This window comes from Pan paniscus, chromosome 12, assembly GCF_029289425.2.
Source record: "Pan paniscus chromosome 12, NHGRI_mPanPan1-v2.0_pri, whole genome shotgun sequence".
In the NCBI taxonomy this organism is placed as follows: domain Eukaryota; kingdom Metazoa; phylum Chordata; class Mammalia; order Primates; family Hominidae; genus Pan; species Pan paniscus.
The window spans coordinates 64,977,301-65,004,200 of NC_073261.2; the positions used below are offsets into that span (position 1 = coordinate 64,977,301).

The following is a 26,900-nucleotide window of genomic DNA, read 5'->3' on the forward strand; positions in this document are numbered from 1 at the left end:
ACATGTCTAAGGAGAACTGGATTTGTTTGTAATACTTTTTTTTTGAGACTGCGTTTTGGTCTTGTTGCCCAGGCTGGAGTGCAGTGGTGTAATCTCGGCTCACTACAGCCTCCGCCTCCCGGGTTCAAGTGATTCTCCTACCTCAGCCTCCCAAGTAGCTGGGATTACAGGTGCCCACCACCATACCCAGCTATTTTTTTTTGCATTTTCAGTAGAGACAGGGTTTCACCATATTGGTCAGGCTGGTTTTGAACTCCTGACCTCAAATGATCCACCTGCCTCAGCCTCCCAAAGTGCTGGGATTACAGGCGTGAGCCACTGCGCCCGGCCAATGTTTTTTTTTTTTTTTTAAATACACATATATATTTTTTACAGGAGCTTGGGGGGGAGAGAAAGAGAGAGAGAGAGAGTGTGTGTGTGTGTGTGTGTGTGTTGCTCCTAAACACTTTTGATTTGCCAGATAGCGTCAGAGCACCCCTCCCAAGTAGGCTTCAAGGACATTAATCTAAAAATGTGGCTGTTTTATTAGTTGACAACAAAATTCCTTATATTAAATAACCAGCTGGCTTTACTAATAAGATATTTTGTTACAAGTTTCCTAATAACTTGCTAAACATATATTGAGTACTTGACACTGGAGAAACAAAATGTCACAATTCTTGTTTTTAAATAGTTCCATGTGTAGAAGGACAGACAAATCCATACGTAAAACTGAAGATAATAGCTGTAAACCTAACATAATGACTTTACACTAACTAAAATAACAGTTGTTGTTGCGATGCTATCTTTATGTTATTAAGGTGTACCCCAGCAGGAAGGAAAAAATAAAAACAAGTCTAGAAATAACTTAGTATTTGCTTACTTGTTTTTTTATATTATTAAAAAATACAACTGCTGCTTTATTACTAATTTATTTAATTTTTTTTCTCTTATAGGCAATGTCTATGCTGCTTCAAGGAATATAAGCATTTGGAGATTTTTAATCAAGTAGTGTGTGCACTTATTAACTTAGTGATTGCCCAAGTTCAAGTGCTCCGGGACCAGCTTTGTAAACATTGTACTACCATTAACATAGATTCCACGTGGCAAGATGAGAGTAATCAAGCAGAAGAACCACTGAATATAGATAGAGAGTGTAATGAAGGAAGTACAGAAAGACAAAAATCAATAGAAAAAAAATCAAACTCTACAAGAATTTGTAATCTGACTGAGGAGGAATCTTCAAAGAGTTCTGATCCTTTTAGTTTATGGAGTACAGATGAGAAGGAAAAACTCTTACTATGTGTGGCAAAAATTTTTCAAATTCAGTTTCCCTTATATACTGCTTACAAGCATAATACTCACCCTACTATTGAGGTATGTAAAATAGGTGGTGTGAATTTTAAGTAATACCAAGTCTTAACTTCGCAGTCTGTTTCTTACTGATAAATATGAAGACAGTTTTCTGCTGGTGGAAAATCATTATTGTCACCAGAATTATTTAATGTTTCTCCAGAGCATTTCTTCAGCAGTTTGTGCTGAAAATTTGCTCGGCATAGTTCATCCTATCAAGGAAAGATCTATACATTGAACTCAGAAATTAATCTGGTAGTGATCTAAACATTTTACTGCTATAGATCTATGCTTATTTTATGACTCAATAAATAATAGTTGAGGGAAAAGAAACACATGGAATTTTAAATTTCATTCTTAGAAACAGTCTACAGATCAGAATTTGCTTTTATCAAGAGAAAAAAGCTTAGCTTATCTGTGATTAGTAGTTTCAAATAATAGTATTTTCTTTTCTTTCTTTTTTTTTTTTTTTTTTTTTGAGTTGGAGTCTCTCTCTGTTGCCCAGGCTGGAATGCAGTGGTGTGATCTCGGTTCACTGCAAGCTCCGCCTCCCGGGTTCATGCCATTCTCTTGCCTCAGCCTCCCAAGTAGTTGGGATTACAGGTGCCTGCCACCACGCCTGGCTAAGTTTAAAAAGAATTTTCTTTAGTAGAGACGGGGTTTCACTGTGTTAGCCAGGATGGTCTCGATCTCCTGACCTCATGATCTGCCCACCTCGGCCTCCCAAAGTGCTGGGATTACAGACGTGAGCCACCACCCCTGGCTAAGTAATAGTATTTTCTTTTGTAAGTTAAGATGCTTGACTCTATTAGTGATGTTTTTGCAAGCATTTCTAAGTATGTAGTAACCTACCTTAGACTTAACTCAGATAATATGATTTATTTCTAGGCATAGTGGGAATTGAGACAATTATGTGGTAATATATTAATGACTTAACAGTGGTTTATTATTCCTCATGATTCTCACAGGCAGTTCCTTAGCTAGTTTTGTGTAGGCTGAGTTATGCAGGTGAATTTACTTTGAGAACTGGATGGGTAAGGTCTGGGTCACACTTGTGTGTGTGGCAGTTGGTAGTGGCTGTTATCTGGGGCTCCTTGTATTTTCTCCACATGGCTTATTTTCCACTAGGGTAGATTGGCTTCCTTAAATAGTAGTCTTAGCAGTGCTCCAGGAAGGCAAAAGTAGGAGCTGTAAGACTTCTTATGATACAGTCACAAGTATAATTCTGCCATATTCTATTGTGCTGCTTTCTGTTACTTGAAGCGATTCACAAGGGCAGCCCAGATTCAAAGGGGTAGTGAAGTAGACTCCATTGCTGGGGGGAGGAGAGGTAAAATTTCATTTTATATCTTACACATTGTTTCCTGTGCATCCTGGAATATGAAGAATTATGGCCATTAGAGAATCTATGACTTTTTTTTGTTTGTTTTTTATCTGTCTCTTTTCTCTAGCTTATTTGTTCTGTAACCTTTATACCTCTCTTTCTTCATCTGGGAAATAATAGTCCTTTACTGGGATATTTTCATGTCGAATGGAGACTTATTTGAAAACATAGCTTGAGGGCAGATATTTTCCCTGTTAGAATTCTTCGTAAGAATATTTTAAATCAGGCACACAAGTCACCTACTTGGCCCTCTTGCAAGTTGTACTTTCTGTCCTCCTTTACTTACTGTTCTAAAGCTTTTTTTTTTTTTTTTTTTTTGAGATAGAGTCTTGCTCTGTCGCCCAGGCTGGAGTGCAGTGGCGTGATCTCGGCTCACTGCAAGCTCCGCCTCCCGGGTTCACGTCATTCTCCTGCCTCAGCCTCCTGAGTAGCTGGGACTACAGGTGCCCGCCACCATGCCCGGCTAATTTTTTTCTTTGTATTTTTTAGTAGAGATGGGGTTTCACCCTGTTAGCCAGGATGGTCTCGATCTCCTGGCCTCGTGATCCGCCCGCTTCTGCCTCCCAAAGTGCTGGGATTACAGGCGTGAGCCACTGCGCCCAGCCTCTAAATCTTTTTGGTAAACTTTCACTCACTCCTGCTCTGGGTGGGGGGGAAAGAGTGTTTAAAAGCAGATTGTGCTCTGTTTTCTAAAAATCTTAGCCTGTGATCTTCTAGTATAGAAACTTAAATAATCTCTTACATGATATAAAATATATTAAATATTCTGAAAAAGTAATCTTTTTTCAACAAAAGAAAGTCCCATCAGGCAAACTTGAAATATTTAATCTACATAAACACCATCTACATAGTGCTTTAATATCTTAACTTGGTAACTGAAAGATGCTGAAAATAGTTTCGTTAGGGACTTAGATATGTGAAATTCACAGAAATTTTTTCCAATTAAAAATTTCTTAATGATATAGAACTATATAAGTAATACTGAGTCTGCTGCTTCTAAAATAAACTTGCTCATCAGTGTTTTTTCTTTCCTGTTTTCAAAAATGGTAATCTCTAAATGTAGGCATAGTTACACTCCTGTACTTTGTTTTAAAGTACTTTGTTATTATTATTATTGAGTATTTTATGTTACTACTTGGTTGAAAGCAGTGGTTTTTTGAGGTCTTCGAGGAAAATTCTGACAAAAAAACCCATAGAGATAATAAAGGAGTTACCTCCTTATACCAAATTCTATTAATATATTAGATATGTGCCTCTTTAATTTTCTTTTCGTAATAGTTGTTTCCGAGGTTTCTATTATCTTAATAATGATCTGTTACAAGTGCTCTAAAATTTCTAGTTTCTATCCCAGTGGCCATTTAATTAAATGTGGTAAGGGTCAACTGTTTCAAATGGTCTTAGATCAAAGACTTGGTAGCATACATGTTATAAAATTATATATATGTATAAATTTGTATGTATATACACAGTTATTTTAAAGCAAACAAATTATTATGAAATGTAATACAACTTACTAGAGATTTTTATCCCACTTTTCTTTGAGGAAATTGTCCATCTAGTCTTTTCTTTGTACTGCTGTGCTATTCTTTCTTAAGCCTTTGATTTTGATTTTTCGTTAATATTTTTTAAAGAGGCACAACTTAGCCAAAATTCTTAGGAGGACAAGATTCAAAACTCATGTGTTAGTATTTTGATAGCTGTGTCTTTAGAAACCTACTCAACACTTTTATTTTATAGAAGAAGCAACTGGCCTACAGAGGTTAAAAGATTTGATTGGGCATATTGCTGAGAAGAGTCCTAGAATCCGGGTCTTACTCTACTGCACTACTTCTAAATCATTTTGAACTAATTACTGTATTCTAAATAGTATGGGAACTTGGAGCCACTCCTTCTGTCTCCCTTCCTTCTTCTCTTTCCTATTGTCCCCATCAAAGCTGATATTTTAAAAGGTTCGGTAATTGGACATAAGTAGTACTAATTCAGGATCAAAAGGGGGAATGGCCTAGTTTTTATTTTTTTCCCCTTAAGAGACAGGGTCTTGCTCTGTCTCCCAGGCTGGAGTGCGGTGGTGTGATCATTGGTCATCATAACCTTGAATTCCTGGGCTCAAACGATCCACCCACCTCAGCCTCCTGAGTAGCTTGGACACTAGGCATTCACTACAGTACCTGGCTAAGTTTATTTTTATTTTATTATTACTTTTTTAAGAGATGGGGTTTATCTGTGTTTATGGGGTTTATCGAGACCAGCCTGGTCTCGAACTTGTGGCCTGAGGTGATCCTCCTGCCTTGGCCTCCAAAGTGCTGGGATTACAGGCATGAGCCACAGTGCCTTGCCATGCTAGTTGCATTTTTTATCCTGAATAATTATGTGTAATTCTGTGAAATGAGATAATTGCTCTAGTGTTGTAAGTTTTTTTCTAAGTATAGGGGAAAAGATTATAAAAATGGGCCGGGCGCGGTGGCTCACGCCTGTAATCCCAGCACTTTGGGAGGCTGAGGCAGGTGGATCACAAGGTCAGGATATCGAGACCATCCTGGCTAACACGGTAAAACGCTGTCTCTACTAAAAATACAAAAAAAAAAAAAAAAAATTAGCAGGGCGTGGTGGCGGGTGCCTGTAGTCCCAGCTACTCTGGAGGCTGAGGCAGGAGAATGGCATGAACCCAGGAGGCGGAGCTTGCAGTGAGCTGAGATCGTGCCACTGCACTCCACCCTAGGTGACAGAGTGAGACTCTGTCTCAAAAAAAAAAAAAAAAGGGCCAGGTACAGTGGCTCACACCTGTAATCCCAGCATTTTTGGAAGCCAAGACAAGAGGACCACTTGAGGCCAGGAGTTCAAGTCTAGGCTGGGCAACATAGCAAGAGCTCATCTTTACAAAAGAAAAAAAAATTAACTGGGCGTAGTGGTACATGCCTGTAGTCCCAGCTACTTGGGAAGCTGAGGCAGAAGGATCACTTGAGCCAGGAGGTCAAGGCTGCAGTGAGCTATGATCATGCCTCTGCATGACAGAGTGGGACCCTATCTTTAAAAAAGTAGAAAGGAGAGAAACCACTGCATTTATGTTAAATATACGTATGGTATAATCAGACAGATTAAATATATACATGAAGGTTTTCTTTTTTCTTTTTTTTTTTGAGACAGAGTCTTGCTTGGTCACCAGGCTAGAGTGCAATGGCGCGATCTCGGCTCACTGCAACCTCTGCCTCCTGGGTTCCGGCGAGTCTCCTGCCTTAGCCTCCCAAGTAGCTGGGACTACAGGCGCGCACCCACAACGCCCAGCTAATTTTTGTATTTTTAGTAGAGACAGGGTTTCACCATGTTGGCCAGGATGGTCTCAATCTCTTGATCTTGTGACCTGCCTGTCTCGGCCTCCCAAAATGCTGGGATTACAGGCGTAAGCTACCGCACCTTGACTTATTTTTTAATTTTTGAATCAGGGTCTTCCTCTGTCACTCAGGCTGGAGGAGTACACTGGCACAATTATGATTCATTGTAGCCTTGAACTCCTGGACTCAAGTAACCCTTCAGCTTCAGTGTCCTAAGTAGCTGGGAGTACAGGTGCATGCCACCATGCCTAGCTAGTTTTTGAATTTTTTTGAGGAGGCAGGGTCTTGCTCTGTTGCCTGGGCTGGCTTTGAGCTCCTGGCTTTGGGCAATCTTCCTGCCTCAGCCTCCCAAAGTACTGGGATTATAAGATGAGCTGCCACGCCCAGTCAATTTAGTATTTTTTAGAATAATACCAACGTTGTACAATTATCACTACTAATTCCAACATCACTGAGTTCCTTTTAAGCAAAAATTTTGAGACATTGAGTTCTTCATGGTTTGATCATGGAGCAGCATTTTCTTAATTTACATAGAATTGCCTTTCCTCTGGCCGGGCGCGGTGGCTCACACCTGTAATCCCAGCACTTTGGGAGGCCGAGGCGGGTGGATCACAAGGTCAGGAGATCAAGACCATCTTGGCTAACACAGTGAAACCCTGTCTCTACTAAAAATAGAAAAAATTAGCTGAGCGTGGTGGCGGGTGCCTGTAGTCCCAGCTACTGGGGAGGCTGAGGCGGGAGAATGGCGTGAACCCAGGAGGCGGAGCTTGTAGTGAGCCGGGATGGTGCCGCTCCAACCTGGGCAACAGAATGCGACTCCATCTCCAAAAAAAAAAAAAAAAAAAAAAAAAAACATTTGCCTTTCCTGTATAGTTACTCATTTATTTCTCTCTGTTTTCTCTTTTAAAATAACCAAATTTCTCTGCTATAAATAGGATGGGATCAACTCTTGTAGTAAATGGGAGGTTTTTGAGGGAAAAAAATGCAAGACTTTAAAAATCATTGATAAGTTTATTAAAGCCTTTCTCAGCGATTACCTAAAATAAGAACTTTTGAAAAATACTGTTAATACAGCTTTTTTTTTTTTTTTTTTTTTTTTGGAGACAGTGTCTCGCACTGTTGCCGAGGCTGGAGTGCAGTGGCGTGATCTCGGCTCACTGCAACCTCTGCCTCTCAGGTTCAAGCGATTCACCGGCCTCAGCGTCCCGAGTAGTTGGGATTACAGGCACCCGCCACCACGCCTGGCTAATTTTTTTGTGTTTTTAGTAGAGGCGGGGTTTCACTGTGTTGGACAGGGTGGTCTCCAACTCCTGGCCTCGTGATCCGTCTGCCTCGGCCTCCCAAAGTGCTGGGAATTACAGGCGTGAGCCACCGCGCCCGGGACCGTTAATTCGTCTTTTAATGAGACTTCCTAGTGTTCTTCTTAGTGTTTTTTTTAACCTATAGATCTGTGTTAATGTTTTATATACTACTTAAAAAGTGAGATTATAACATTTTAGGATGCTAGCTTTATGTATTCATATTGGAAATAGAGTGGCAAAACAGTTCCCCTGAATCACCAAAATAGATGTAATCAAATCTGAGTAACACTGCATACCAGGATAGAACTCGATTTTTTTTTTTTTTTTTTGAGACGGAGTTTTGATCCTGTTGCCCAGGCTGGAGTGCGGTGGCATGATAACAGCTCACTGCAACCTTCGCCTTCCGGGATTCAAGCAATTCTCAGGAGGCTGAAGCCTCCTGAGCAGCTGGGATTACAGGCATGCGTCACCACACCCAGCTAATTTTTGTAGTTTTAGTAGAGACCATGTTAGGCTGGTCTTGAACTCCTGACCTCGTGATCCACCCACCTAGGCCTCTCAAAGTGTTGGGATTACAGGCATGAGCCACTGCACCGGCCGTTAGGAGATTTTTTAGCTGTGCCCATGTTAGGCACTAGAAATCGTGGCTCTAAGATTCTAGCATGGTTCACCTGGTCCATGATTCTGTATTTAACAATACCACAGGAGGTCTTAAATTCTGGACTTTTTGAAGACCATGAAAAAGTTCGTTGAGATTAACACAAAGCTTCACCTCTGGCCCCGGTTGTCATAGCCAGGAGTGGATTTAGGAGGTTTAGTACACTTACTTTGAGACTTGATTTCTCTAATGACATTTTTTGTTTATTTTGAAATGTTCTGAGTTCTGTATGATTGCTTTCAATCCATGATTTTCAGACTTTATTTCAGCAGTGTAACTTAAATATCTAAAATAGGTGATGGCAATGATGAATGGGTTTCTTTGGTAGCTTTTTTCAGATGAAAGTTTCTAGCTAGCTTTCTGATCATAAAAGCAGTTATTTTCTCTCTCTTCCCTCTTTCTCCTTCCCTTTTCTCCCTCCCCTTTCTCCCTCCCCCCGACTTTCCCCTCTTCCCGCTTCCGCCTCCTTCCCCTGCTTCCGCCTCCTTCCCCCGCTTCTCCGTCCTTCCCCCACTTTCCCCTCCTCCTCCCTTACCCTTTCCACCCCCCTTTTCTCCCTCTCTTTCTGTCCTCCCCCATCTCTCTCCTCCTCCTCTTTCACCAGGTCTCACTCTGTCACTCATGATCGAGTGCAGTGGCATGAACATGGCTCATTGCAGCCTAGACCTCCCAAGTTCATGCAATCCTCCCGCCTCAGCCTCCTGAGTATCTGGGACAACAGACACGCACCACCATGCCTGGCTAATTTTTAAAAATTTTTAATAGAGATTGGGTCTCGCCCGTGAGTACGAGGCTAGTCTTGAACTCCTGGGTTCAAGCAATCAGCCTCCCACAGTGCTGGGATTATAGGTGTGAGCCACTGCACTCAACCTAAAAGCAATCTTTTTTTTGGAGGCGGAGTCTTGCTCTGTTGCCCAAGATAGAGTGCATTGGTGCAATCTTGGCTCACTGCAACCCCCCTCCCCCACGCGGGTTCAAGTAATTCTTGTGCCTTAGTCTGCTGAGCAGCTGGGATTACAGGCGTGTGTCATCACCCCTGGTTAATTTCTTTTTTTTTTTCTTTGAGATGAAGTCTTGCTTTGTCACCCAGACTAGAGTTCAGTGGCACGATCTCAGCTCACTGCAGCCTCCGTCTCCTGGGTTCAGGCAGTTCTACTGCCTCAGCCTCCCAAGGAGCTGGGACTACAGGTGTGTGCCACCACGCCCAGCTAATTTTTGTATTTTTAGTAGAGATGGGGTTTCACCATGTTGTCCAGGATGGTCTTGATCTCCTGACGTCATGATCCGCCCTCCTCGGCCTCTGAAAGTGCTGGGATTACAGGCGTGAGCCATTGCACACAGCCAGTTTTTGTATTTTTAGTAGAGAAGCGGTTTCACCATGTTGGCCAGGCTGGTTTTGAACTCCTGACCTCAAGTGATTCGCCGGCCTTGGCCTCCCAAAGTGCTGGGATTCTAAGTGTGAGCCACCGGGCCTGGCCAAAAGCAATCTTTTCAGCATGCTTTTTTTTTTTTTTTTTTTTTAGATGGAGCCTCATTTTGTCTCCCAGGCTGGAGTGCAGTGGTGCAATCATGACTCACTGCGACCTCCACCTCCTGGGTTCAAGCAGTTCTCCTGCCTCAGCCTCCCAAGTAGCTGGGATTACAGGTGCCTACCATCACACCTGGCTAATTTTTGTATTTTTAGTAGAGACAGGGTTTCAGTATGTTGGCCAGACTGGTCTAGAACTCCTGACCTCAAATGATCTGCCCACCTTGGCCTCCCAAAGTGCTGGGATTACATACGTGAGCCACCATGCCCGGCCTCAGTGTGAGAAATTAAATACAGAATATACAAAATACAAACTTTGAAAGGCCTTTGAACTTCTCTTTTTTCTTCATTCTCTTCTCAAAAAAGTTGAGATATTTCCAAACGTAAAAATTATGAACATCAGATCATGATCATAAATTTTCTTTCAGAAATGTAACAGGTGTTTTGTCTGTATGTAAGATTCTACCTTATTTTCAGACAGCATTTTAAAGATGTAACCTTAAAAATCACTTGATTAAAGTATACAGTTTATTTTCAGTAGATTTACAGAGTTGTGCAGCCATCATCACTTTCTAATTTTAGAGTATTTCCATCATCCCCCAAAGATCCCTCATGCCTTTTTCACCTTATTATTTTTAAGAGTTAGGACTGGGCGAGGTGGCTCATGCCTGTAATCCCAGCACTTTGGGAAGCCGAGGCGGGTGGATCACGAGGTCAGGAGATCGAGACCATTCTGGCTAACACGGTAAAACCCTGTCTCTACTAAAAATACAAAAAATTAGCCCGGCATGGTGATGGGCGCCTGTAATCCCGGCTACTCAGGAGGCTGAGGCAGGAGAATGGCGTGAACCCAGGAGGCAGAGCTTGCAGTGATCCGAGATCATGCTACTGCACTCCAGCCTGAGCGACAGTGCGAGACTCCGTCTAAAAAAAAAAAAAAAAAAATTAGCTGGAATGGTTATGCCATTCATTTAGCCATCAAATTGATGGATGTCAGTTGTTTCTAATTGTGGGTTAATGAGCATCGTTATGCGTATATTTTCCAGTACTAGTATGATTAGTTCCTTAGAACAAAAAGCTAGAATTGCTGGGTCAAAGGCAATGTGTATTTTAAATATTGAAGGATATTGCCAAATAGCCTTCCAAAAAGTTCATACGAACTTATACTCACCAACAATGGATAACTGTGCTTTTAGGCAGTTGAAATCTTACGCAATGGAAGCGCGTGTAACTCTTCAGTATACCTCTAGGGAATTCCAAAGCAGTTTCAAAAATCATGAAAAAGTTTGTTGAGAAACTTCGAAACAAAAACCACTTAACTATCATGTATTTTGATCAGAATTACCTTGAGTTTTATTTTAAACCTTTTTTTTTTTTTTTTTGAGACAGTTTTGCTCTGTCACCCAGGATGGAGTGTAATGGCGTGATTTCAGCTCACTGCAACCTCTGCCTCCCAGGTTCAAGCCATTCTCATGCCTCAGCCTCCTGAGTATTACAAGTGCCCGCCACCACACTGACAATTTTTTTATTTTTCGTAGAGACAAGGTTTTACCATGTTGGTCAGGCTGATCTTGAACTCCTGACCTCAGGTGATCCACCCGCCTCGGCCTCCCAAAGTGCTGGGATTTTAAACATTGATTTTTTTAAGGCAAGATTACTTAATGTTTAATAAGGCAAAATAGTGTGTAGTATGTACTGTGGAATGGCTTCTACTCAAAGGAGGACTAAAATACACCTTAGAGCTGAATCCTATTAGCTTCAGTTAGGAGTATCACTGCTTATCAGGAGTAATTGCAAAATAATCTGTTTATTCGGTTTTTATAAAATCAGTCTTTTATAGAATTGTATTTTTTAAAGGTTAGTAGTTGTAACCTAATTTTACTTGCTTTTTTTTTTAATTAGGATATATCAACTCAAGAAAGTAACATATTAGGGGCATTCTGTGATATGAATGTAAGTGTTTACCTTTTTTATTCTTTTATGGAAAATTTTATTTTTTTAACAAAGCCTCATCCATATGTTTTATTATTTATATATGTCTTTTGAGTTTCTCATCAGTATCTTTCCAGTATTGCTGATAAGATAAAAATTATTTGTACGTTTTCAAATAATGACATGTTTTCTTTATTTTCCCAGGATGTAGAAGTACCATTGCATTTGCTTCGTTATGTATGTTTGTTTTGTGGGAAAAATGGCCTTTCTCTCATGAAGGATTGCTTTGAATATGGAACTCCTGAAACTTTGCCATTTCTTATAGCACATGCGTTTATTACAGTTGTGTCTAATGTAAGTATTGTTTTGAATTGATCTTAATTTTGGGAGCAATGTCTAGCATATCAGTAACATGAATTTTATGCTCTGAAAAGGAAGGTTTTGAATGATTTGCATGTGTAATTTTTTTTGATTTTGACAAAATGAGTACAGAAACGTTTTAACGATCTTTATTATTAAGATTAGAATTTGAATAAAATTAAGTTACCTGTTTTAAAGCTAAAAGGGGTCATGGCTATCTATAATTATCTATTTTATCTAAGATAGGTGACTGCATAAAACTTTTGCTAATTTTCATTTTTTAACTTATTTTTTTTTTTTTTTTTTTTGAGAGAGAGGGTCTCACTCCGTTGTCTAGGCTGTAGCTTCGACCTCCTGGGCTCAGGTGATCCTCCCACCTCACCCTCCTGAGTAGCTGGGAGTAGAGGTGTGCACCACTGTGCCTGGCTGAATTTTTGTACTTTTTTTAGAGACAGAGTTTTACCATGTTGCCCAGGCCATTTTAAACTTGCTCTGCCTGGGATTCTGTCCTGGGAAATTTTTGACTTTTTAGGTTATTGGTTACTTTAAATGATGCTTGCCTAGGTTACTATTATAGTATGCCTGAATCCTCTTACACATGAAGATTGTAACATTTCTTCTTACCTTTGAAAATAAGGTAATTCTTCTGTATCCTGTGAGTATCAGTTTTACTGTGAAGCACAGTGGATATGGAAAGAAAGATACTTTTATTTATTTTTTTGAGACAGAGTCTCACTTTGTTCCCCAGGCTGGAGTGCAGTGGTGCAGTCTCAGCTCACTGCACCCTCTTCCTCCTGGGTTCAAGCGATTCTTCTGCCTCAGCTTCCCAAGTAGCTGGGACTACAGGCACGAACCACCATGCCCGGCTAATTTCTGTATTTTGAGTACTTGTTGGCCAGGCTGGTCTCAAACTCCTGACCTCATGATCCACCCACCTTGGCCTCCCAAAGTGCTGAGATAACAGGCGTGAGCGACTGTGCCTGGCCCGGAAAGAAAGATACTTTTAAATACCTGTATATTAAAATTCATCCTTTAATAACCTATTCTGGTCATAATTTAAAAAATTGGTAAAGCAAAAGTTCAGTGTACCTTTACCAAACCCTGAAATTTTGTGTAATGGAATTACCTTAATTAGTAGCTAATATCAGATATTTAAATTATCTATAAAATAAAAATATTGGGTGAAAAGTGACTCAACCAAATATTTTGTTGCATTGTTTCCAATGCTGTGTGCTTTGCAGTGATGCGGTACATTGGAAACAGCACTGACATTACTAAAATTGGTAATAAATGATTATTATCAAGGTCATTTTTAGTTAAAAAATTCCACCCATTCTGATAGGTTGAAAGTATTACATATAGTAGTAGTGTAGCATGTAGGTTAATAATGTTGCCTTTTTTTTTTTTTTTTTAGACGGAGTCTGGCTCTGTTGCCCAGGCTGGAGTGCAGTGGCACGATCTTGGCTCACTGCAACTTCCGTCTCCCAGATTTAAGTGATTCTCCTGCCTCAGCCTCCCGAGTAGTTGGGACTACAGGCGTATGCCACCATGCCTGGTTAATTTTTGTATTTTTAATAGAGATTGGGTTTCACCATGTTGGCTAGGCTGGTCTCAAACTCCTAACCTCAGGTGATCCTCCTGCCTCAGCCTCCTAAAGTGCTGGGATTACAGGCGTGAGCCACTTTGCATGATCTGAGCCTTAATTTTTTTAATTTGCAAAATGGGAATGATGATGGTATCCATCTACTTTAGAGGATTGTTTTGAGGTTTAAAATGAGAAAGATTTTAAGCTCATAATGTAACACTTGACATATAAAGTGTGTAGTAACTGGTGGCTTTTACTAACTTCGGTTGTTACTAAATACCTAAGTGATCCTGTTATTCTGATTGAACTTATTTGTTTGATAGAAAGTTTTATGTACTTTGGCATTCTCTGAGAGAAAGTATCTCAATTTAGTTAACTGGAATGCTGGGATAACATTTTTATTTTACACTGTGGTAATTTTGGAGAGGGCATATAATTTTGAAACACCAAATTATCAAAGGGTTTACTTAATCAGGAATATTACATAAACCTGGATTAAACTGTTTCTTGAATTTATTTGTACTAATTCTTGTTTAACAGTCTAGTATGGAAAGCTTGTTAAAGACTTTATTACTATATCTTTAAAAGTTATCGTTTACAGGGTTTTTTCTTCCTTACTTTATCCATTTTTTTGAGACAGAGTCTCACTCCGTCACCCAGGCTAGAGTGCAGTGGCACCATCTTGGCTCACTGCAGCATCCACCTCCTGGGTTCAAGCAGTTGTCCTGCCTCAGCCTCCCTAGTAGCTGGGATAACTAGTGCACGCTACCACACCCAGCTAATTTTTGTATTTTTAGTAGACCCGGGGTTTCACCATGTTGTCCAGGCTGGTCTCGAACTCCTGACCTCCCGTGATCCGCCCACCTCGGCCTCCCAAAGTGCTGGGATTACAGGCTTGCAGGCTTGAGCCACCGCACCCGGCCTTTGTTTTGTTTTTGTTTTTGAGAGAGAGTTCTGCTGTGCGGTAGTAGCAGCTGACTGCAGCCTTGACCTCCCAGGCTCAAGCAAACCTCCCTCCCATGTCAGCCTCCCAAGTACCTGGGACTAAAGGTGCATGTCACCACGCCTGGCTAAATTAAAAATTGTTTTTGTAGAGATGGGGTTACGCTGTTGCCCAACCTGTGCAGTTATCCTTTACTAAATAGAAAGGTTTAGGCTTATATTCTGTTTTATCTTTCTCTTCAGCCCTTTTATGACTGCTAATTGGTGGGCTGTTGTCAATCTGCGTAGTTTTCTTTATCTTGCAACTCAACTGAGGCCATTAAAGCAAAGTTATACTATTTAAATTAATATATATTTTGAACACCGTAATACTATAATACTATATAATCTGTGTTTGTTAATTTTCTGAGAATAATAACTCAATGGAGTAACTCTTTAATAGGCATCTTTTCCTTATAAAAAATATTGTAGATTGGCTCTCTGCAAGCTAATTTCTTTTATATGGTTAATATTTTAGTGTACATTAAGAGCTTAGAGTTCTTTTTGTAATCAAGCTTGCTACAGAAGCTGTGCTTTATTTATTTCATAGTAATTTCCTCTAGTGGGTCATTGTATAAACCCTGATCATTTTTGTATGTCTATTCCTTTTCTTGCGAAGTGGGCAGCTTGTTTAGCCATGGTGTTTTGGCTTCAATAGGGTGAGGTCTCTATTTGGGAATCTCTGAATTTCACAGGAATGAGTAGAACTATATTTAACAATGAAAAAAATAGTATTAGATTTTAGGGCAGCCGTTTGTAAAGAAAAGAAAATAACTCATAAATCACTTTTGTGGCAGGAAAGATACGGACTAACGTTACTGAATACTTCTTTTTCTCAATTTATTATACTAAATCACACATTCAGAAGAGAACATGTTTATAGCATTTCCTGGGACTCAGGAAATGATCCCATTCTGTTTATTTTCTAGTATGATTTCCTCCTCACTTAAAGAAAAAGCTATATATTTATTTTGAGACTGGCTAATTTTTGTGTTTCTGGTAGAGGTAGTGTTTCACCATGTTCCCCAGGCTGGTCTTGAACTCCTGGGCTCAAATGATCCGCCCGCCTTGGCCTCCTAAAGTGCTGGGATTACAGGTGTGTGCCGTTGCACCCGGCTGATTTCCTCACTCTTACTGAGGCAAGGTAACTTTGTCAGATGGTGAGTGTTATTTTTTCGTTTTTTTTTTTGAGCTGGAGTCTCGCTCTGTCACCAGGCTGGAGTGCAGTGGTATGATCCCTGCTCACCTCAGCCTCCGCCTCCCAGATTCAAGCGATTCTCCTGCCTTAGCTTCCCGAGTAGCTGGGACTACAGGCACGCACCACCATGCCCAGCTAATTTTTGTATTTTTAGTAGAGATGGGGTTTCACCATGTTGGCCAGGATGGTCTCAATCTCTTGACCTTGCGATGCCCCCACCTCAGCCTCCCAGAGTGCTGGGATTACAGGTGTGAGCCACCGCGCCTGGCTGGTGAGTTTTTTTTTCGGAACCTGAATCTAGAATCCTGAAATTTCATCTCGGGAAAACTCACTCTGCTCTGGATTTGAATTATCAACAAAGAAAGGAAATTCTTACCTTATCAGATTAAGGTTCAAATCTGATAATAACGTCAAGCCCATACATTTGTTTCAATCTCAAAAACTTTAGCAGATTCTTAACTAGAACTTCAGCAGTTCTTAACTAGCTCTGAGTTTTAGGAGATTTCTCAGTTTGCACAAATATTATTCCACCTATTATATGGATCCGTTCTTTAATAACAGCTGTACCCACAAGAAAACAACAAAGATCTTTATGTAGTTTTCTTACTTTGCAAATGCAGCTTTTTATGTAGTTTTCTTACTTTGCGAATGCAGCTTACTAACATTTAACACAGCTTAGAGAAATAGAACATGGAGGCGTCCAAGTTTCTCCACTGAGACCCAAATGGAAGTTAATCTCACTTTTGTTGAGTTACACTTGGTTTTAGCTTACAGTATCCTTCCTCAGCCCTCAGCTCTTTGCCTGAGTTTGTCATTTCATACATAACACCTTTTATTAATTTATAAATAATCCAGTAGAGACAAGGGGTTTATTTTATTATGGAGTAGAAAGAAGTGCAAATGAGGATTAATAAAAAGAACTTCACACAAAATATACTTTAGTCAAAGGTACAAGCTTGTAGGGCTTAAGTAACGTATAGGGGAACACAATAGCAATTTCTGAATGTTCAGTGTCCTAAGACTGCTTTTTACAAATATACTAGCAAACACTGTTTAATATCAGAAACTAGGGTAGGATTACATATTTTTTGATATCTCTTTACTAGATAGGAGAATAGGAAATTAAGTTTTCATGATGCCACTTTGCACTTTGTCAGAACTAGGTTTGATGCAGAACGCTGTTTTTCTGCAGTTAAAGGGAGCAAGGAACTTTTTTTTTCTTTTTTTCCCTATTTCTGAGAGTTTTAACCTAGGTTAAAAGGTTAGGAGGGCTGCTAGAATTCCATTAGCACTAAGCAGGGGGTGGGGAGAAGGAAACCTGAAAAGCTCAAAACTTAAAAAAAATGATAAAGGGCACACTGTAGGATTAATAGCATATGGAATTTGGTTTTTATGATGTTGGGATCTATAGTAGTGTTAAAGAATGCTGATTTTTATAATGATACAATCCTAGGTTTGAATTGTACCTCTGTTGCATAGTATGTAATTTTGTTTTCATTACTTTTATAAGCATTACTTTTCTCATTTATCACAATGGGAATATTAAGGACTTAGTAAATGGTAGCTCTTCCTTGTATTAAAATTTTTTCTTGTATTGACATTTTTCTTCATTTGCTGTTTTTTAATTGAAATTTTTAATCACTTGTGTCTGTGTATTCTAAAATAAAAGATATAACTATGCCCTCCGATGTATCTTGTATAAAATAGGATTTTTAACCTTCTGTTAAAATTTGAAAAATAACATTCATAAAGAAACGTACACAAAGTGATAACATGTGGCTCAGTGATTTATCAAAGCAAATATTCGTTTAACCATCACTCAAACCAAGAAACAGAACATTGTCAACTCCCCAGAAGCCTACCTTATGAGTCCTCAGGCCACTAACTATTCCATCTCTTCTCCTTTAAAAATAAACACAATTCATCCTTTAATGCTGATCATTCTCCTGCTTTTTTTAAAAAAAAGTTTTATCACCTAATCTTATATCCCTAAACACTATAATTTGGTTTTGTCTGTTTTCACCATGCAGATGGAATCACATACTATGCATTCTTTCATGCCTGGTTGCTTTTTTTAAATGCCGAAATTTATATTGCATGTATGTTCATTTTTATTGTTGAATTATCTTTTAAAATATACCAATTTATTTTACTGGTGATGGACATTTAGGTTATTACAGTTCGTATGGGTGTCAGCATTCTTCTATGTGTGTTTTGGTGAACATGTGTGTGCATTTAATTTGGATGTATATCTAGAAGTAAATGTCTTATCAGGGTGTTTGTGTGTGTGTGTGTGTGTGTACATATATATATATATTCTTTTTCTGAGATGGAGTCTTGCTCTGTCGCCCAGGCTGGAGTGCAGTGGCGTGATCTCAGCTCACTGCAAGTTCTGCCTCACGGGTTCACACCGTTCTCTTGCATCAGCCTCCTGAGTAGCTGGGGCTACAGGCGCCCACCACCATGCCTGGCTAATTTTTTGTATTTTTAGTAGAGGCAGGGTTTCACCGTGTTAGCTAGGATGGTCTCGATCTGCTGACCTTGTGATCCGCCTGCATCGGCCTCCCAAAGTGCGGAAATTACAGGTGTGAGCCACCATGCCCAACCTTTTTTTTTTTTTTTTTAAACTCCCCTGTACCCCCACATCCCCTCGAGTATGCATATTTTCAAACTTGGGTGTTAAACCTATGGTTTCCTTAGGTGGTTGTATTAATTTATACTTCTGTCAGGTCTGTGAGAGTTCCCCTAGTTGCATATCCTTGCCAAGTGTTGACTTGGTTTTTTATAGATTTCTAATGGATTTATAGTAGTAGCTCATTGTGATTTTATTATTTTTTGAGACAGTGTCTTACTCTTGTCACCCAGGCCAGAGCGCATTGGGGTGATCTCAATTCATTGCAACCTCCACTTCCTGGGCTCAGGCGATCTTCCCACCTCAGCCTCTTGCATAGCTGGTGTGTGCCACCATGCCCCGCTAAGCAGATGTGGGGTTTTGCCATATTGTCCTGGCTGATCTCAAACTCCTGAGCTCAAGCATCCTCCATCCTTGGCCTTCCAAAGTCCTGGGATTACAGGCATGAGCCACTCCACCTGGCCTTTTTTTTATATTTATATATATATATGTATGTGTGTGTGTGTGTGTGTGTGTGTGTGTGAGTGTGTGTATATATATATAAATATATTTTTACATGTGTATATATAAAAATATATTTTTACATATGTGTATATATAAAAATATATATTTTTACATATGTGTATATATAAAAATATATATTTTTACATATGTGTATATATAAAAATATATTTTTACATGTGTATATAAATATATTTTTACATGTGTATATATAAAATATATTTTTACATGTGTATATATATAAAAATATATTTTTATATATGTGTATATATAAAAATATATATTTTTATATATGTGTGTATATATAAAAATATATATTTTTTATATATGTGTGTATATATAAAAATATATACATTTTTATATATGTGTGTATATATAAAAATATATACATTTTTATATGTGTGTATATATAAAAATATATATTTTATATATGTGTGTATATATAAAAATATATACATACATACATATATACACACACACACACACACACATTTGTTGTTGTTTTTTTGAGATGGAGTCTTGCTCTGTTGCCCAGGATGTAGTGCAGTGGTGCGATCTTGGCTCACTGCAGTCTCCACCTCCTGGGTTCAAGCGATTCTCTTGCCTCAGCTTTCCAAGTAGCTGGGATTGCAGGAACCTACTATCAAGCCTGGCTAAATTTTTTGTACTTTTAGTAGAGATGGGATTTCACTATGTTTGGCCAGCTTGGTCTCGAACTCCTGACCTCAAAGTGATCTGACTGCCTCAGCCTCCCAAAGTGCTGGGATTACAGGGGTGAGCCACTGCACCTAGCCTGTTATATATTTGTAACGACTAATGAGAATCAGCACCTTTTCATAGGCATATTACTTATTTGGATTTTTTTTTGCGAAGTACCTGTTTAAATCTCTTGCCCATTTGCAAAATTGGATTGTCTTTTTCTTGCTGATGTTTAGAATTTCCTTGTGTGTTTTAGATAGACGTCTTTTTAGGTAGAAGTGTTTTGTTTGATATATGTATTGCCAATATCTTCCACTCTCGTGTTGCTTTTCACTCTTGTGTTGAAGAAATATTATTCATCAAGCTTCATGTTGTACAGTTTGTCATTTTTCTTTATGGTTAAGGTTTTCATTTTTGGTTGAAAAAGTCATTTTTCACTCTAAGGCGATGAAGATACTTACAAAGTTTTTTTTTGTTTGTTTTTAGATGGAGTCTCGCTCTGTTGCCAGGCTGGAGTGCAGTGGCTTGATCTCAGCTCACTGCAACATCCACCTCCTGGGTTGAAGCGATTCTCCTGCCTCAGTCTCCTAAGTAGCTGAGACTACAGGCACTTGCCACCACGCCCAGCTAATTTTTTGTATTTTTAGTATAGATGGGGTTTCACCATGTTGGCCAGGATGGTCTCGATCTCCTGACCTTGTGATTCATCTGCCTCGGCTCCCCAAAGTGCTGGGATTACAGGTGTGAGCCACCGTGCCCGGCCAAAGTTGTTGTTTTTTTTGAAAACTTTTTTCTTGCTTACCTTGATCAGGAAACAAGTATTATTGCTTTACCTTTCATATTTTGATCTATTCAACTGCAATACATTTTTATTTATAGTTTCAGAAGGGATTAAGATTCATTTTCTTTTTCATACAGTTATCCAGTGTTCCTAACACTGTCAAAAAGACAGTCATTTCTTCTTTGTTCTGTAGTTCTACTTTTGTTGCACAGGTTAGTCTTGAACTCCTGGCCTGAAGTGGCCTGAAGTGATCCTTCCATCTTGGCCTCCAGAAGTATTTGTTACAGGTGACTCATGCCTCATCACTACAATGAGCCAAATCGGATGTTTTTATGTGCATGGGTTTGGGCTCTTTGGCATAGTACACCATTCTATTTGCTTAATTTTGTGCTGTTTTGCCTACTGCCTTAATTACTGAAGCTTTACAAGAAGTCTTGCTCTCTGGGAAAGCAAGTACTACCTCCCTGTCATATTTCTTTTTTTTTTTTTTTTGGAGACAGAGTCTCACTTTGTCACCTAGGCTGGAGTGCAGTGGGACGATCTCGGCTTACTGCGACCTCCACCTCCTGGGGTTCAAGTGATTCTCCTGTCTCAGCATCCCAAGTAGCTGGGATTACAGGTGCGCGTCACCACACCTGGCTCATTTGTTTTTGTGTTTTCGGTAGAAACAGTTTCACCATGTTGGCCAAGCTGGTCTTGAACTCCTGACCTCAGGTGATCTGCCCACCTCGGCCTCCTGAAGTGCTAGGATTACAGGCCTGAGTCACTGCACCCAGCTTCTCCTTGTCGTATTTCTTTTTTTTTTTTTTTTTTTTTGAGACAGAGTCTTGCTTTGTTGCCCAGGCTGGAGTGCAGTGGCATGATCTTGGCTCACTGCAAGCTCCGCCTCCCAGGTTCACGCCATTCTCCTGCCTCAGCCTCCCAAGTATCTGGGACTACAGGCGCCCGCCACCACGTCCGGCTAAGTTTTTTGTATTTTTAGTAGAGATGGGGTTTCACCATGTTAGCCAGGATGGTCTCGATCTCCTGACCTCGTGATCTGCCTGCCTCGGCCTCCCAAAGTGAGATGTGAGCCACCGCGCCTGGCCTCCTTGTCATATTTCTTAGAGAGTTTTAGCTATTCTTGGACCTTTGTGCTTTGAATGAGTTTCATAAGTTCTGCATGTAAACCTTGTTGGATTGTACTGAATCTATAGATGAATTTCGGGAGAACTATTATCTTCACAATAAATATGGCAAATGTCTCCTTATTTACATGTTCTTCAATTGATTAGTTTCCAACTTTTTATGTAGAGGTGTGTATCTTGTTAGATTACTCCTAGACACATGATATTTTTGATACTGTTCTTAAGGGAATCGTTTTGAAAACCGTATTATTTGTTCTCAGGAACAAATAATAAGAAAAGAACATATATAGGGTGTTGTGTGTATGTATATATAGGTGTGTGCATATTTGTTTATATTAACCTAAGCAGCAGTTTTGCTAAACTCTTTAGTTTCAGTGTTTATCTGATAATTATTTTGGGTTTCCTAATTACATAATTATATTATCTCAGAGTATTATTTTAAATTCTTCTTTCTAGTCCTTTGCCTTTTATTTAGTTTCTTAACTTATATTGTCTAGGTCCTTCAGTTCAAGTGGAATTGAGGCTTCCTTGTCTTGTTCCTAGTCTCAGGAGGCAAAGTTTTTAACATTTCATCATTAACGTAGTATTTACTACAGGGTTTTTATAGACGTCTTTTATTTGATTATAGTGAATCCCTACATTCTGAATTCCCAAATTCATGTATTTTATTTTTAAATTTTTTTTGTTTTGAGACATGGTCTTGCTGTGTTGTCCAGGGTGGAGTACGGTGACGCGATCCTGGCTCACTGAGACTTCCACCTCCTGGGTTCAAGCGAATCTCCCACCTCAACCTCCCAGAGTGCTGGGACTGCAGACATGTGACACCATGCCTGGCTTATTTTTGTATTTTTTTGGTAGAGATGGGGTTTCAGCCATGTTGCCCAGGCTGGTCTTGAACTCCTGACCTCAAGTGATCCACCTGCCACCATCTCCCAGAGTGCTGGGATTATAGGCATGAGCCACCACGCCTGTCTAGATTTTTTAATTTGTATCTCCTGCCTGTGTCAAGACTCAATATCAGAGTTTTTTGTTTGATGGTTGGGTTAGGATTTTTATTCTTACTATTTTTGAAAATAAAACTGTTATATAATGTATTCACATTTGATTTATAAATGTTAAAATATTGTGTAGAAAAAATGAAATATTTATTGTAACTTTTATTATAACTCAGTCGAGCTGTAAGTTACTTATAGTAAACTTAGTAAGTACTTGTTGATATTGTAATCAGTGTGTGACTGTAAAATATATTTGCTTCAGATACTGAAATGACTAGAAATTATGGGTAATTTGAAATATTTTAGGAAGGAATGATGAGATGATTAGTTAAAAACTAATATGGTTTATTAAAAAACTAATACAGTGCCTTGTATTGGGGATGCTACTGTACAAAGAGGTATAGAGAATTATTTGGTAAGGAAATATTACTTTGAGAGATGGTTTTTTCTTTTCAGCAAGAAGCTAAGATTAATTTTTCAGACAGACTTCATGTAAAATAAGATATATAATATATAGGTTAAATTTCCTGATACATGTGTAATTCTGTTTTGTACTATACTCTTTTCATAATTGATAATATATGTAATTATAGAGGCAGCAGAATACTAAATGATCCTCGTTTTTGTTTTGTTTTTTATTTGAGACGGAGTCTCGCTCCGTTGCCCAGGCTGGAGTGCAGTGGCACAATCTCGGCTCACCACATCCTCTTCCCCGCCCCGGGGGTGGGGGTTCAAGCGATTCTCCTGCCTCAGCCTCTCAAGTAGCTGGGACTACAGGTGCGCGCCACCATGCCTGGCTAATTTTTGTGTTTTTAGTAGATACGGGGTTTTACTGTGTTGGCCAGGCTGATCTCAAACTCCTGACCTTCGTGATCTGCCCACCTCAGCCTCCCAAAGTGCTGGGATTACAGGCGTGAGCGACCGTGCCTGGCCAATGCTCTTGTTTTTCATTAGTTTAGTGAAAGATATATGTATTTCACATATTAGGCATTAATGTTGTTTTTATGTTTCTTATATAGATTAGAATATGGCTACATATTCCTGCTGTCATGCAGCACATTATACCTTTTAGGACCTATGTTATTAGGTAAGTTTATAAAATCTCTTTACCCCCGATTATCAGTGTAATATATTTAAACAATTTATAATATAGAATTATATTGTTTGAAAGTCCCCTATAGTCATATCCTCTAGAGAAAATTTCAAGTAACAGTTCGGTATATAGTGTTTTTTATGCACATATATGGATTTATATTTAATGGTTACTTTTTAGCAAATTATGTTGGACTTTTTTTTACATGAGTATGTAAAGAATTAAAGAGATTAATAATGGTTATTCCACTGTGTTTAGTCAGTCAGCAAATACACAGTAAGTGTCTGTTACGTTCTAGGCACTGAGGATATAGCAGAGAAGAAAACAAATTGCAAAAATCTTTGCTGTTGTGCAGTCTGTTTACAAAAGAAGTAAATGATAATACTACATCAGAAAGTGATAAGTATTATAGGATAAATAGCAGCAAAGGTGGCTTGAGAGTTCTAGGGGGTGGGTTACAGTTTATGGGGACAGGGAAGGTCTCATTGAACGAGAGGTGACATTTGAATTTTATAAGTCTCAACTTAAAAAGGAAGCCTAAGAAGATGGAGAAAGGGTTGTACTGATTAGAATTAAAGTATGAACTGTCAGGATTCTGCATATTTTATTTCTTGATAACATTTATGACAGTATTGTACTTTTTTTCTCATTTGCAAAGGTTTGAGTGTCTCCCTTTTTCACAGCACTACTCAACTTTTGGGAGACAATATCAGGCAAAGAATCAGATAGTGATGAATGCTATGCAAGTAAGTTAGTGTGATACAGAGGGAGTATGGGGCCTTTCTGAAAGGTGATATCTGATGGACGTGAGTCAGCTATTCAAGTGATTATTAGAAAGACGTATTGTAGAAGGAACATGTCAGTATAGGCTTTGAAGTTGGCGTATGACACAAACTAGAAGCAGATTGGTGTGGAGAATAATGTGTAAGGGGATATAATTATGAAGGTGGAGAGATAAGCAGGGGTAGATTATTCAGGACCTTGTAGGCCACTGTAAGGAGTATGGATTTAATTTTTTCAATGGGAGTCTATTGAAGGGTTTTTAGCAGATGTTTCATGATTTTTTAAAAGTTTTATTTGGCTTTTAAATAGATCATAAATATAGGGTGACTGGAATAGAAGCTAGGAGGAGACCAATTGGAAGGTTTATGTATTAGTCCTGGAAGGAAAGTGATGATTACTTATAGTAGGATTGTTAATGATGATTTTGAAAATTGGATGAATGTAAGTGAAAATAAAATCAATAATACTGGTCATTATAGGGTATAAAGAAAAGGGTAGTATTGTGGATGTGGATGACATTCAGCACCCCCCCTCCTCAATTTTTTTTATTTGTACTGTGGATATCATTACTGAGATGTGAAAATCTGGGAGAACTTAAAGACAAGACTTTGAGAGGCCTGTGGGACTTAAATGGCACTGGCAAATTGGGAGTATGAACTTGTAGTTCAGAACAGTTTTCATTAATTTAAGAGTTGTGAGTGTAAAGATGGTATTTAAAAACCACAGGAGTCACCTGAGGAGAGCATACAGGAAAAGAGTAGAGGTGAGTCTAAGATAGAGCTCTGCATGGGTTGGTTTTGCTGTGTAAGAAAACATCCCTCAAAACTTAGTGGCTTAAAACAATAGCCAGCCAGGCATGGTGGCTCATGCCTGTAATCCCAGCACTTTTGGGAGGCCGAGGCGGGAGGATCACCTGAGCCCAGGAGTTCAAGACCAGTCTGGGCAACATAGCGAGACTCCATCTCTGCGCAGAAGAAAATTAGCTGGTCGTGGTGGCATGCTTCTATAGTCCCAGCTACCAGGGAGGCTGAGGTGGAAGGATCACTTGAGCCCAGGAGGTCGAGGCTGCAGTGAGCTCTGATTGAGCAGTTGCACTCCAGCGTGAGTGACAAAGCAAGACTTTGTTTTATAAAAAAAGAAAAAATGAAACAACAGCCATTTATTATTTCTCACAGTTCTCTGGTTAGCTAGGTAGTTTTTTTTGTGTGTGTGTGTGTTTTATTTTTTTTTTAGTTTTACTTTTTTTTTTTTTTTTTAATTGATCATTCTTGGGTGTTTCTTGCAGAGGGGGATTTGGCAGGGTCATAGGACAATAGTGGAGGGAAGGTCAGCAGATAAACAAGTGAACAAAGGTCTCTGGTTTTCCTAGGCAGAGGATCCTGCAGCTTTCCGCAGTGTTTGTGTCCCTGGGTACTTGAGATTAGGGAGTGGTGATGACTCTTAACGAGCATGCTAGCTAGGTAGTTTTGTTGATCTGTATTGACTTGGCTGAAACTGGATGGTCTAGGTTAGCCTTGTTCCCACATTCTGTGATTGCCATGCCGATTGGTCTTGTGGGGTGAGCGGGAATCTCATATATGTCTTGCAGTTGGCTTCATGTCAGTTGGAGCATCAGACACTTCTCTTTCATCCAGCAGGCTAACCTTGGTTCCTTGTTTTGTTGGTGATTAGAGTTCCCAGCAAGAGAAGGCAAGCTCAAAGGCTTTTCTAGCTTCCACTTATGTCATGTCTATTAATATCTCATTGGCCAAAGCAAGTTACATGGCAAGGCCCAGATTTAAGGTGTAGAAATAGATTACACCTTTTGATGAGAGGAATAGCAAAGTCACATTGCAAATTCTTGTACATATAATGATGGGAGGAATTTGTGGCCATTTCGTAATCCATTACAGGCCTTGAGGAAGACTAATGTTGAAAGGTTGGACAGCAGAGAAGGAATCTGCCAAAGAGATTAGGCAGGGCCTGAGAGGAAAACCAGAGGTTTTTGGGTTTTGGACACAAAAAATGTTAATGCTTACAATGTACATTTTAAGTTATTGAGTGGTCTTTAAAAATGCTTTATGAATTTTTGTGTATTTTCTATTTCTGAATCATTTCAGGTATTTATGCAAGCTCTCGGATCAGGAGTTACGACAGAGTGCAGCTCGTAACATGGCTGACTTAATGTGGAGCACAGTCAAAGAACCATTGGATACAACATTATGCTTTGATAAAGAAAGCCTAGATCTTGCATTTAAGTACTTTATGTCACCTACTTTGACTATGAGGTTGGCTGGATTGAGTCAGATAACAGTAAGCTGTATTTGTTTTATTTTTGGTCATCGTTTATTTGTTTTCTGGTCTATCATCATAATACTACCCACTATTTATGGAGCACTTCATACTAGGCATTGTGCTAAGTATTTTATGTGGATTACTTTATATGGTCTTCACAAATAATTTCTGTGTTTCTCTTATTTTAAATAAGTCTGAAGCTTAGATTTATATGGATTTATACTGTGGGTCCATTTGATTTCCGGGTCCAACTCTTTCATCATTTTGTTTCTGTCTTTTTAAACTATTTAGGTTTTTATGTTTATAGATGTTTTGAGAAAGAGGAATAATTGGAGGGCTTTATAAGCAGTTAATTAATTTTCCAGGCAGAAACCATAGATTATTGGGCCGTAGGCCAAATTTTACTAAATGTTTGTTTTGAATAGTC

The 26,900-nt window shown here is 39.2% G+C and overlaps 1 protein-coding gene across 5 annotated transcripts in view; it reads left to right on the top strand.

The window, feature by feature from the left end:
* Positions 1–26,900, top strand: part of USP34 (ubiquitin specific peptidase 34) — a 283,346-nt gene that overhangs the window by 64,329 nt on the left and 192,117 nt on the right. For 4 of the 5 annotated variants that reach the window (XM_034953216.3, XM_034953217.3, XM_055108352.2 and 1 more), the window contains exons 3-7: positions 936–1,356; positions 11,435–11,485; positions 11,669–11,818; positions 23,343–23,410; positions 26,299–26,491. In XM_034953216.3, coding sequence (XP_034809107.1) covers positions 936–1,356; positions 11,435–11,485; positions 11,669–11,818; positions 23,343–23,410; positions 26,299–26,491 — 883 coding nt within the window. The remainder of the gene's footprint in view (positions 1–935; positions 1,357–11,434; positions 11,486–11,668; positions 11,819–23,342; positions 23,411–26,298; positions 26,492–26,900) is intronic. The other variant, XM_055108353.2, reaches the window with a different exon arrangement.